Source organism: Theropithecus gelada, chromosome 10, assembly GCF_003255815.1.
Source record: "Theropithecus gelada isolate Dixy chromosome 10, Tgel_1.0, whole genome shotgun sequence".
In the NCBI taxonomy this organism is placed as follows: Eukaryota; Metazoa; Chordata; class Mammalia; order Primates; family Cercopithecidae; genus Theropithecus; species Theropithecus gelada.
In genome coordinates this window covers 55,965,979-55,979,704 of record NC_037678.1, presented here as the reverse complement: position 1 = coordinate 55,979,704, position 13,726 = coordinate 55,965,979, and the positions used below count along the sequence as shown (strand labels likewise).

At 47.0% G+C, this 13,726-nt stretch overlaps 1 protein-coding gene across 1 annotated transcript in view; it reads left to right on the top strand.

Annotated features, from left to right (window-relative positions):
• Positions 1–10,313: 10,313 nt before the first annotated feature.
• SLC2A10 (solute carrier family 2 member 10) overlaps positions 10,314–13,726 on the top strand; it is a 25,230-nt gene continuing 21,817 nt past the window's right edge. Inside the window, exon 1 of the mRNA XM_025400432.1 lies at positions 10,314–10,563. Within this exon, the coding sequence (XP_025256217.1) occupies positions 10,560–10,563 (4 nt within the window). The 5' untranslated portion in view covers positions 10,314–10,559. The remainder of the gene's footprint in view (positions 10,564–13,726) is intronic.

Genomic DNA, 13,726 nt, shown 5'->3' with positions numbered 1-13,726 from the left:
TTGCGCACACACACACACATATAAATAAACTGCCCATCCTCTTTGTGACCCCGCTGGCCGTTGGTTTCTTTCCAGAACTTTCTTTTATTCAGTGCGCACACTCACACATCATTGTGGCCTTTTTTCCAACATAAATGACATCATACTGTGGGTTCTTTTGCAACTTGCATTTCATTTTCCTAAACAATTTATCTCGGACTATATTCCATATCAGTACATACAGAACTACCACATCCTTCTACTTGGTCAGGCAGTTTCTTGTTGCTAAGCAGTTGTTTCCAGTTTGTTGTTTTTCAGAAAAACACTTTACTTACTATTGCCAGTTTATTATAAAAGATAGTATAAAAGATAAAAATGAACAGCCAGATGAAGGGGTACATAAGGGAAATTAAAAATTGTACGTATTTATCATGAGCACCATGTTTTGAAATATGTGTACATTGTGGAGTGGCTAAATCCAGCTAGTTAATGTTACCTAACATACTCATCATTTTGGGGATGAGGACACTTAAAATCTATTATCTTAGCATATTTTTCAAGAATACAACACATTGTTATATCTATAGTCACCATGTTGTGCAATAGATTTCATGAATGTTTCCTCCTAACTGAAATTTTGTGTCCTTTGACTAACATCTCAAAATCCTCCCAATCTCCCTCCCCCTGCCCCAGCTCCTGGTAACCACCGTTCTACTCTGCTTGCATGAGTTCAACTTTTCTTACCTTCCTCATACAAATGAGATCATGGGATATTTGTCTTTCTGTGCCTGGCTTATTTCATTTAACACAATGTCCTCCAGTTCCATCCATATTGCTGTAAATGACAGCATTCCATACTTTTTAAAGGCTGAGTAGTAGTATTCCATTATGTATATAAATGTACCATATTTGTATCCATTCATTTATTGATGGACACTTAGACTGAGAATTGCGAATGATGCTGCAATTAACATGGGAGTGCAGACATCTCTTCAATATACTGATTTTGTTTCCTTTGGATATGTACCCAGTAGTAGGGTTGCTGGATCATAAGGTAGTTCTATTTTTAATTTTTTGAAGAACCTCCATACTGTTTTCCATAATGTCTGTACTAATTTACATTCCTATTAACAGGGTGCAAGGATTCCCTTTTCTCCACGTCCTTGCCAACACTTTTTATCTTTCTTATGTTTTATCATAGCCATTCTAACAGGTCAGAGGTGATATCTCATTGTGGGTTTAATTTGCATTTCTCTGATGATTAGTGATGTTGAGCATTTTTTAAATATACCTGTCATCCATTTTTATGTCTTCTTTTGGGAAATATTTCTTTTGATCTTTTGCCCACTTTTAATTCAGGTTTTGTCCTTTCTTACTATTGGATTGGATTCCTTATATATTTGGATATTAACCCCTTATCAGATGTATGGTTTGCAAACATTTTCTCCCTTTCAGTAGTTTGTCTTTTCACTCTTTTTTCTTTTTTCTTGACTGGTCAGAAGCATTTTAGTTTGATGCAATTCCATTTGTCTATTTTCACTTTTGCTGCCTGTGTTTTGAGGGTCATACACAAAAAATCATTGCTCAGACCAATGCCATGGCATTTTGTCCCTGTTTTCTTATAAGAGTTTTATGGTTTTGGCTGTTACATTAGACTAAAGTCTAATCCATTTTGAGTTGATTTTTGCATATGATGTAAGATAAGGGTCTAATTTCTTTCACATGAATATCCAGTTGTCCCAACACCATTTATAGAAAAGACTGTCCTTTCTCCATTATGTGTTCTTGGCATTTTTGATGAAAATCAATTGACTATAAGTGTGTGGATTTATTTCTGGGCTCTGTATTCTGTTCCATTGGTCTATGTGACTGTTTTTATGCTGGTGGCATGCTGTTTTGATTACTATAATTTTGTAGTATATTTTGAAGTCAGGTAATGTGATGCCTCCAGCTTTGTTCTTTTTGCTCAAGATTGCTTTGACTATATGGAGTCTATTCTGATTCTATATAAATTCTAGAATTTTTTACTTCTACAAGAAATGTCATTGGAATGTTGATAGGAATTACATGGAATCTGTAGGACATTTTAACAACGTTACTCCTCCAGTTTTGTTTCTTTTTTTTTTTTTTTTTGTCTCATAAACAGTGCTGCAGGAGCAGGCTTATCCAAGTGATATCACTGGGTTGTAGGTGACAAGCACTTTGAAATTCAACACCTCAGCCAAACTACCCTCCCAAAGTTTTGTGCCTATTTATGCTTCAGTCAAACTCATGTCTCATTTTCTCATATCTTCATCTTCATTGAGTTTTTCAGGTGCTGGAAAGCTCAGTCAGGGGGTGGAGTGGGAGGGTGCTCAGGTTCCAGGCAGCGAGAACAGACACAGGGTAGGGTTGGGTTGGACAAGAACCAGCAGCTCCACATGGCTGGAGCAAGTTGGCACTGGGGACAGGCAGGGAGCTGAAAGAACAAGGACAGTGGCCTGGTCCCAGAGGATTTTTCTTGCTGGAAGAGAGGTGCTGTGAGCCTGGGGTGACTGCACCAAGCATGGCCCTTTGAGGCCTTGACCTCTGGCTGCCAAATATGCAGCCGAGCTCTGAATAGAACAGCCAAGCAGTAAAGGGGAGGGAGGCTTCTACTTTTTAGCCCTTTCTGAGCCTGAAAGAGAATCTATGGCCTCTTCCTCACTTCCCACCCATCATTACCAGATGCCCATTCATTCATTTATTCACTAATTCATTTAGTAAATATTTATTGAGTAACTACTATAGGCCAGGCACTGTGCTAGGCCCTGAGGACAGAGCTGTAAAGAAAATAGAGAATCATTATTAGTGCCTCCATGGAGTTTATATTCTAGTGGGTAGAAACTGACAATAAACACATAAGGAAAATGTGTCGTTGACAGGGGCTAGCAGGAGATAAATCAAGCAGGGAAGGGGGATGGGAAAGATGACCTGCATCTGGGCTTGCCAGGGACAGCCCTAGTTTTTACCTGTTACCCTGGAATAACTATCATTAGTGCCCCTGCCTTTTTTTTTGAGATGGAATCTCACTCTGTTTTCCAGGCTGGAGTGCAGTAGCATGATCTTGGCTCACTGCAACCTCAACCTCCCGGGTTCAAGTGATTCTCGGGCCTCAGCCTCCTGAGTAGCTGGGACTACAGGTGTATGCCACCATGCCCAACTAATTTGTTTGTATTTTTAGTAGAGATGGGGTTTCACCGTGTTGGATAGACTGGTCTTGAACTCCTGACCTCAGGTGATCCGCCTGCCTTGGCCTCCCAAAATGCTGGGATTATAGGCATGAGCCACCACACCCAGCCTAGTGTCCCCTCTTTACTCTCAAAAGCATCCAATTTTGGATGATACAATATATGGTTACCCTATGGGTAGTAGAGTGGGGTGGGAGGGAATGATTCAGTTTTATTTTATTTTATTTTTTATTTTTATTTTAACTGAGACAGGATCTTGCTCTGTTGCCCAGGCTGCAGTGCAGTGGTGCAACCTCCTGGGGCTCAAGCAGTCAATCCTCCTACCTCAGCCTCCTGAGTAGCTGGGACCACAGGAATGTGCCACCACTTGCAGCCAATTGTTATCATTTTTTGTAGAGACAGGGTCTCCCTATGTAGTGCAGGCTGGTTATGAACTCCTGGCCTGAAGTGATCCTCTTGCCTTGGCCTCCCTCCCAAACTTCTGGGATTACATATGTGAGCTACCATGCCCGGCCTAATTTTAAATAAAGTGGTTGAGAGGGTGTCCACGAAAAGGTGACATTTGAGCCCTGTGAATGGATTCCTGGGGGAAGATCTTTCCAGACAGGAGGGGCCCCAAAGAGGAAGTGTGCTTGACATGTTTGAGGAAGAGTAAGTTATTTAACCTCTCTGTGCTTTAGTTTCCTCATCTGTAAAAGAAGATTGTAGATAATATTCACCTTGTAGGGTTTATGTTACGATTAAATGGGTAATGAGGTAAAACACATAGAACTGTGCTGGGCACATGATATGCACTTCGAAATGGAAGCTATGATTATTATGGAGTATTTAGTATGATGACAATTAAAAATGGACCCCCAGGATCCAACCACTGCTCCTTGGCGGGGAAGGGGCTTCCCATTGTGTGGTGTCTTGGGAAACACAGAAACCACCTCCCACTGTAGAAGCCTCTCCTTTGCCCCATCCTTGTGTGGCTTGCAACAAGAACCCTGACTTGTACCACTACTGAGTGGAGGTGTGTTGTGGTTACTGTATTAATTAGCTAGGAAACAAAATAAACTGCTGTAACAAAGTAACCTACAAATAGTGGCTTAAATATGAGAGAGATTAATTCTTGCTTATGAAACAGTCCAGATCTGTTATTCTCAACTTGTTGCTTCCTCCTTTGAGTCTACTCTACTTGTTGCCCTCTCCACTCAGCAAAAAGGGTGATGACAACCAGGAAAAAGAGATCAACCAGCTGAGAACTCGGCCCAAAGTTGCACATGTCACTTCCACTCTCATCCTATTGGCCAGAACTTAGTCACATGGAAGATGCAAAGGAAGCTGAGAAGTGTATTCTTTAGCAGGGCAGCCATGAACTCAGCTAAAACCCTGTGTTATTATTACTAAAAGGAAGTAGGGGAGGAATGATACTGGGGGACCATTAATAGAGTGCAATGGTTTTGATATTTTAAACTGCAAGTAACATCAGTCAACTAATTAGCTTAACTGGCATAAACAATAAGTTCATTTATTATCTCCCAAAATTTCAAGAGGTGTGACTGGGTGTGGTGGCTCATGCCTGTAATCCCAGCACTTTGGGAGGCTGAGGCAAGTGGATCACCTAAGGTCAGGAGTTCGAGACCAGCCTGGCCAACACAGCGAAACCCCGTCTCGACTGAAAATACAAAAAAAATTGCAGAGCGTAGTGGCATGTGCCTGTAGTCTCAGCAACTAGGGAGGCTGAGGCAGGAGAATCACTTGAACCCGGGAGGCAGAGGTTGCAGTGAGCCGAGATCACACCATTGCACTCCAGCCTGGGCAACAAGAGCAAAACTCCGTCTCAATAAATAAATAAATAATTTCAAGAGGTGGAAGGTCCCAGCTGTCATTAGATACCGAGGACACGGGGTCTTTTCATTCTTTCCACCAGCCTCAGCCTGTTGTTTTGGTCCTTATCCTTGTCACCTTTTGATCTCAAGATGGCTACCAAAGTTCCACACATTATCCGAAGACACAAAAACATTTGGTTCAAGAAGAGGAGCAGTACCTCCTGTATAGTTCTCTTGATTTGGGAGAAAAATCCTTTGCCGAAGCCTCTCCTCTCCCCATCACACTTCCCGTAAAGGGCATCGGTCACAGTTGACTCATGTGTCTTTGGCTTAGCTACAGAGGAAGCTGGAAAAGTGAGGATCTGGCATCTTCAGCCTTTGAAGATGGAGACGTGTTCTATAAGCAACGAGCAAAGGAGCTGGGCATAGCTATTGGAAAGGCAGCCACAAATGGCTGGCACACTGTGACACCCAGCAACATCATTTTTCTGAATTTCAGTTTAATCATCTTCAGAATGGGGATAATTAGTTCTACTTTGGCAAGTGCTTATAAAAATTAAACAAGATGTTCAACATAAGGGTGCCTGGTGGATAGCAGACACTCTTCATGTGTTCATTTTCCTTCCTTCCATCCCCCAGTCATTGGGGCGCTGTTTGAAATACCAAAGAAAAGCCCCTTTGGTCTGAGGGTTGCTATGATACCAATGCCTTGAGCTCTGCAGTCCTTAGGCTTTCATTCATACACGAGGCAGGTCGCTTTTTCAAATATAAGACCCTTTCTGTTGGCATAATGTGGTTTCTAGCACCTTTCATCAGCCCAGACTACTCAAAACCTACCCAGAACCAATTATATTTATAACTCCCAGTTTCCCAAGTTTGTGGCTTCATTATCATAATTGTTAGTGTCCACATAGTTGTCTCTATGGTTACCAAATTCATCTGAGCCCTTGCCTTAGCAATCTGCATGAAAACATACTTACAAGACCCAGGCTTGCTATGGTCAGACTAGTTCTGGCTTCTGTGGCAGGAAACTCCATTTAAAGCCTTTCAGTGCTCCCCCACTGCACTTAGGATAAAGATCCAATCCTTATTCAGCCCAGGAGGTCCTGCATGATATCCCCGCATTCTCTTCCAAACTCATCTCCCATGAAACTCCCCCTTCTCCTTGGTCTCTGCTTTTTTTTTTTCTTTTTTAAGAAACAGGGTCTCACTCTATCACCCAGGCTGGAGTACAGTGGCATGATCTCAGCTCACTGCAGCCTCAAACCCCCTGGTCTCAAGCGATTCTCTGGCCTCAGCCTCCTGAGTAGCTAAGACTTCAGGCATGAGCCACCACACCTAGCTAATTTTTGTATTTTTTTTTTATAGAGATGGGGGTCTTACTGTGTTGCCCAGGCTGGTCTCCAACTCCTAGACAACTGTAATGTCAAGAAACACCAGGAGAGGAGTGAGGTAAGGACAGGAAGGCAGCCAGTGAAAGGTGAGCCCATTTCCACTCTGGGCAACTACAGCTGAATCCCACTGGGGAACAGAAGCCAGTGTAGATGACGCAGGCCTCAGACCCAAGGGGCAAGGGAGCTGGGTACTCAGACAGCAGTCGTTGATTGAGGGTTGTTCCCAAGAGATGTTACTTTCTCTGTGCTCCTGGCCTGCCACAGAGCAGCAGAGCAGGGGCAGAGAGAGCCCAGATGCAGATGCCAGCTTGACTGTCAGTCATGTGCTCTGAAGGGCAAGGCATTCAGGGGACTGAGCACAGCACTGCCAGTGACTGCCTAATGGGGATACATTTTGCATTATTCATCGCCATGGTGGCTGCAAATGACAGAAACAAGCTTAAACACAAAAGGAAGTTTATTTTAGATGCAGCTGGACCCAGGGGCTCACACGATGTGTCTGGCTGCCTCTCAACATTGCTTTCCTCTTCGATGGCTTTATCTCCAGCAGTGCTCCCCTTCTCATGATGAGCTCCACATCAACCAGCCCAGCAACCCCAGAAGAAGGGACAGACCCTTCTGCACTGGTTTCTCATTGCTGCTGTAACAAATTGTCACACACTTAGTAGCTTAAATGTCATTTTTTTTTTTTTTTTTTGAGACAGGGTCTCACTCTGTCACCCAGGCTGGAGTGCAGTGGCACGATCAGGGCTCACTGCAGCCTCAACGACCACCCCCCACCCAGGCTCAAGCAATCCTCCTGCTGCAATCCCCCGAGTAGCTGGTACTACAGGACTACAGGCGTGAGCCATGATGCCCTGCTAATTTTGTGTATTTTTAGTAGAGATTGGGTTGTGCCCTGTTGGCCAGGTCTCAAACTCCTGGACTATGAGTTTGCCTAGTGGGCTAGGTGAAATTATTACTCAAATGAGTCTCTGAAAACTTCAGAAGCCAGGGTTTTTATAAATACTTTGGTGGGCAGGGGGCTAGGGATTGGGTGCTGCTGATTGGTTGGGGGGTGAAATCATCGAGGTATGGAAAATGGCCCCGTGCACTGAGTCTGCCTCTAGATGGGGGCCACAGGACCAGTTGAGTCATGAATCTTTGGTCCAGGTGGGGTCAGTTGGTTGCCAGGATGTGAAAGCATGAAAAATATCTCAAAAGATGAATATTAGGTTCTACAATAGTGCTGATATCTATACAAGCAATTGGGAAAATTACAAATCTTGTGACCTCTGGCCACCTGACTCCTGAACAGTAAGGAATTATCAAAACCACATCTGCATTTTAGCATAATTCAAGCCCATCCTATAATCCTAACCTTATGGACTTTCATTAATTTTACAAAGGTGGCTTCAGTCCCTGAGCAAGGAGGGGGTTAGTTTTAGGGAGCGATTATTATCCTTACTTCGAAGTTAAAATATAAACTAAACTCCTCTCATGATTGGCTTGGCCTATGCCCAGAAATAAGTGAAGACAGGTAGCCTGTGAGGTTAGAGGCAAGATGGAGTCAACCATGCCAGATTTCTCTCACTCTCTAATCTTTGCAAAGGCATTTTCAGTCCCTTAAGATCACACTGAATTAAAGTTAGATACTATCCTCACCGATTTCTCGGCTTCTGATGGTTAACTGTTCAAGGGTCAGAGGAGAGATTCAAGGCTGAGGGTGATAAGCCTCCCAGTGTCCATGTAGATATAACCTAATCCCTACTTTCTCCTGGAGATGATCCATCTCCTTTTTCTAATCAAGATAATTAACAATAATGAAATGTGTATTAGTTATTTATCACTGTGTAACAAATTACCCCTGAAATTTAGCAGCTTAAAGAAACAAACATTTATTATCTCATGTCTTCTAGGATAAAAAATTTAGTATATCTTAGCTCTGAGCAAGAGCTTAGAATCTTGCAAGATTGAAATCAAGGTGTCAGCCAGGACTAGAGCCACCTCCAGGCTAGGCTGAGGGAAGAGTCATGTCCAAGCTGACCACAAGCTTGTTGGCCAGATTTAGCTCCTTAGGGGCTGTTGATCTAAGGACTTTAGTCCCTCACTGGCTATTGCCTGAAGGCATTAGCTATGTGATTCAATAGCTTCGCACCATGTGGGCCTCTCCATTGGGAAGCTCGAAACATGGCAGCTCAAAGGCTTCATCAGAGCAAACGAGTGAGAGATCTCGAAACTGAACAACACAGAAATCTCCATCATTTATAACCTAATCCAAAAATGACATCCACCACATTTGCTGTGTTCTATTCATTAAAAGTAAGTTGCTAAGTGGTACTTCTAGTGACATCTAGAAGAGAAGAGGATGCCACTAGGCCACGAATACCAGGAGGGTCTCCGTGTAATCGGACTTCTTACATGAAGGCTCAGGGATCCAGGCACCAGTGTTCCAGTGACCCAGTCTCAGAAGTTACACAGTGTCACTTTACAGGCTACTGATCAAACCAGTCAGAAGCCCACTTTGATTTCAAGGGAAGGAACAACAAATTCTGGAGCCATGTTTTCAAACTGCCCCAGCTATTATTATTTTTGAAACTGTGCAAGGATCCCCTGGTCAGAGGTCTTGTGGATGCTGTTATCTTTGCTGAGATACCTGCTTGTGCCTGTAGCATGGAAGAACGCCTGTGTATCCACCTGTACGGTAGGGGTCGCTGTGAGTTTGGCTGGTGAGGGTACAGCTACTGGTGCACATGTGCGAAGGTGCCTATCTGTGAACACGTATTGAGAGGCTGGATGAGGCTGCGCCCATGTGAGTGCTGGGCTTGTACATGCATTTTTGCCCGAGTGAGCATTAATGGTGGTGTCCCCAGCCTACCCCTTTCCAGAATCCCAGGCTTGTAGCCAACTGCCCACCTATTTCCACATGGATACCTGCTGAGCACCTCAAATGTCACGCAGCCAAGACAGAACTCTGGATCTCCTTTCCCAGTCCCAAGCTGCCCCTCTTCCAGTCTGTAAGTTCTTACTGAGTGTATATGTGATCTGCCTACTTTTCTCCAACCTCACCACTGTGACATGAGCCCAAACCAACTTCTCACCTTGCAACAGCCTCCCAGGTGGGAAGGCTGAGTATTCCCGCCCTTAACCAGTTAGAACTCCCCAGTTATCTCTCCTGCTGATGGGGGTGAAATCTACATTCCTGACCCTGGCCCACCAAAGCCCCTCCCTTAGCCCCCATCTCCCTCCTCTCTCCCTGTCTTCTCCTCTGCTCCAGACACTCTGGCTTCATTTCTGCGTTCTTTATACCCCATAAGCTCCTTCCCACCCAGGGGCCTTTGCCTTTGCTGTTCCCTCTGCGGGGAATGCCGGGTCTCTGCTCAGATATCCTCTCCTAAGATCAGTGAGCTAAAGCAGCCACCTGTGCCTGCCTAACCCACCACCCTAGTTTAACTCTCTGCCTAGTCTTTATCACTAGCTGATATTTCTCAGGATCCTTTAGTTATTTCTTTTTCGTCTTCCCCTCCTATAATGCAAACTCTTCCCCTCCCAGAAGGTAAACAAAAGACCTGTTTTGTTCTTCGGCCCATCCCAAGCGGAGCATAGTGCCTGGCGTGTGGTGGTGTCCAAACGCAAGCGTGGAGTGAATGAGGGAGGAATCCATGAGACAGTGAGCGGCTCCAGTGGGTATGCGCGAGTGTCTCACTCGGTGTAGATGTGTGTGTTGTGTGTGTGCGCACGCTGGGGAGGCCAGAGAAGTGTGGACCAGTGATTGGGACACCTCTTCCCTGCAAAGAGGCTGGGGAAGACAGTGCGTGTGGGGTCTTCTACTAGGGAGGATGGCTGGCCAGTGTGTCCCCTCTAGGGGAGGGCTACAATGAAGGGGACCCTGGAGACGGTGGGTGGGGGCCCCCGGGAGGACAGTGGGCGAGGGAGGGGGTCCTTGCCAGGCCTGGGGCGGCCGGGGGCGGTCCCGGGCTTCCCTCTGTCCCGCCTCCAGGCTCCGGGGCCTGGCTGGCCGACGTGGCGTTGGCGGCGCTGCGCACGGGATAGCAGGGCAGGAGGCACAGAGGCGGGGGCGGGCCGCAAAGTTTGTCCGGCCGCGGCGGCGTTGGGGACTCCGGCCCGGGGGATGCGCGCCCGGCCCCCCAGCGCCCCCAGCACGCCACGGAGTCCCGCTAGCCATGGGTAAGTCCCGATCAGGTGCTGCCGGCTGGAAGCCCGATCCCTTCCCGGGGTGTAGACACCGCCCCCGCGCGCCCCCAAGAGTGCGCGCCTCTTGGCTCCCCCTGCGCCGCCCTGGCCGGATACCGCCTCTCGGATGGCCGGCCCGGGACTGCAGGCCTGCGGCGGGGGCTGGGACGGGGCTCGGTCGCGCTTCCTTCCATCGTCCTTTGTGCCCCGGAAAAAGTGGCCCCTCATTTGCTGTGGCGCCCACTCGGGCCCAGGCACTCTCCTGAGCGCCTTCATCCGACAGCCCCAGGCAAGTGCTGCTGTTCCTGGTCTGCGGATGAACAAATGGAGGCCCCGAAAGGAGCAAAGCAGTTCATGGATTCCCTGTGCCCCAGGCGCTGTTGTGGGCCTGGGGACGCTGTCGCGAACGAACCCTTGAACAAAACAGACGAACCCCCTCCTCTGGACGTGATTCTGCAGAGAGGGGGCAGAGAAGGAGATTCTAATACAGCATTGGGGTGGGACGAGTTGGGAATGGCTTTGTTACCACTCGGGACTAGGGCTCTATTTTTCTCTCTGCATTCAGAAGCCTCGTAGGGTCAGTCATTGATTCTTGAGTGAGCACCTACTATGTGCCAGACATTGGTGTAGGGGTTGGAGATTCAGCAATGAACACAATAGACAATGATCCTCTCTCTCATGGAGCTGGCATGCTGGTTGAGCAGCTGGTAAACACGTTTATGAATAACTTCAGAGAGAGATAAGGTGCTGTGGAACCCACAAAATGGGGTGGCGTGAAGGCCAAGGGTGTGGGTTCCTTAGGTGGGTGGTCAAGGTGGGTTTTCTGGAGTAGGACGTCTTGGAGCTGAGACCTTCCTCAGAAAAGGGTCTTGCTGAGATCTGAAGAAAGAGCTTCCAGGTGGCAGCAACAGTGCAAAGGCCCTCGGGCAGGGATGAGCTTGAGTGGCCAAGGCCGGGATGGCCAGAGCACAGCGGGCAGCGCACCGAGGTCAAAGGGATGGCAGACAGGTGTGCAGGGCTTTGTAGGCCATGGTGAAAAGTTCAGATTTTATTGCAAATGCCACGAGAAGTTGGAAAAGGGTTTTAAGCTGGAGTGGGGCCATAACCTGAATTATCTTCTTTTTTTTTTTTCTTTTTCTTCTTTTTTTTGAGATGATTGCTCTGTCACCAGGCTGGAGTACAGTGGCATGATCCCGGCTCACTGCAACCTCCAGCTCCCTGATTCAAGCAATTCTCCTGCCTCAGCCTCCCGAGTAGCTGGGATTACAGGCACACGCCACCACACCCAGCTAATTTTTGTATTTTTAGTAGAGAAGGGGTTTCACCATATTGGCCAGGATGGTCTCGATCTCCTGACCTCGTGATCCAGCTGCCTTGGCCTCCCAAAGTGCTGGGATTACAGGCATGAGCCACCATGCTCAGCCCTGAATTATCTTTTCAAACCTTGCTCTGAGTCATTCTGTGGAGCTAACACTGGCTATGATGTAGGTAAGCCCAGGAGGTGGTCATTATTATCCCATTTGTAGATGGGGAAGCCCAGAGATGTGAGGTGAGTTCCCCAAGGTCACACAGCTGTGGAGAAGAGAAGCTGGGAAGGAACCCCAGCATTCTGGCTCCAGTCTGCATTCCTAACCACTGTGCCACGTGGCCTCTCATGGTGGATTGATGGTAAAACTGGTGACCAGTTCTGGCTCTGACTGGAGAGTCCATCCTCTTAACCCCCACATCACAGTGCCCCAGAGCCTGAGAAAAAACTGAGGCCCAGAGAGGTCAAAGTCTTCTTAAGGACACTCAGCTTAGCCCTAGCCCCTTGCTCCTGCGCCTCCTATTCCTGCTAAGTCAACCCAACAGCCATTTACTGAATGTCTTCTATGGGCAGAGCGAGGGCTGGGTATTGGTGCTGGGAGAGGCACAAGTCACAGCTGCTGGTCTCTGTCCTCCCCAGAATTCTTACACTGCTCACTTCACAACAGGGACCAGGGATTGGGCTCTCTTTATAGCCTTTGGGGGCAGAACTGGGTTCTAGCCCCAATTCCTCTCACTTTGTTCCACCATTCCACTTTGACCTGGGAGAGTCTGCCAACTTCTCTGGTCACGCTCAAATACCCTTATCACAGGGCAGCCGTGAGAATGATGTGAAAAAATGAACTTACAGTGCTCAGCTCATCACCTATATCTGGTAAATGATGAGTGAATGTGAGTTTTTATTTTATCTTGCACCCAATATTGGGATTCTGGAGTCAGACTGCCCAAGTTCAAGTTCCTGCTATGTCACTTACAAACTGTGTCACCTTGGGCAAATGTCTTCACCTCTCAGTGTGGTTGTTATTTCTGTAAAATGGGAATGACAATAGTGGTTGTCATAGAATTGACTAGGGATTAAGCCAGCTGGTACAGATACAGCCCCTTAGGAGAGTGACTGGCTATAGTGGGTGCTCCAAGTATCAGCTGGGACATTTGGAAGCCGGCCTTCTGCAAGAGGATATTCATACAGTTCAATTTCACTTCTGGCTTCTCCCTGGAGCTTCAGGGAAAGCCACAGCAGGTCTCTGGTGCAGGGGGGACACAGTGCTCTGTGACTTCTGGTTGAGACAGTGCTGTAGTGTCACCAACAGGAGGCCTGGGACTTGCAGCTGGAGATACTTGCATCCCAAACCTGGGTTCTTCCCCATCCCACTGCCCCCGACTCTCTCCCTGGGAAGCTCTGCCCTCCACAGTGAGGGGCTTAGAGGATTAAGGGATTTCCTCCAGTGTGGGACATCTTCACATACAACTTATGTTTAGACAGGTAATTAATAGAAAGGATGCACACTTGCTAAACTTAGGTCAAGCCATCTTAATTTGTTCTCAATTTTTTTCTTTTCTTTTCTTTCTTTCTTTTCTTTCCTTCCTTCCTTCCTTCCTTCCTTCCTTCCTTCCTTCCTTCCTTCCTCCCTTCCCTTCCCTTCCCTTCCCTTCCTTTCTCCTTCCTTCCTTCCTTCCTTCCCTTCCTTTCTCCTTCCTTCCTTCCTTCCCTTCCCTTCCTTTCTCCGTCCTTCCTTCCTTCCTTCCTTTCTTCCTTCCTTCCTTCCTCCCTTCCTTTCCCTTTCCTTCCCTTCCCTTCCTTTCTCCTTCCTTCCTTCCTTCCTTCCTCCCTCCCTCCCTCCCTCCCTCCCTC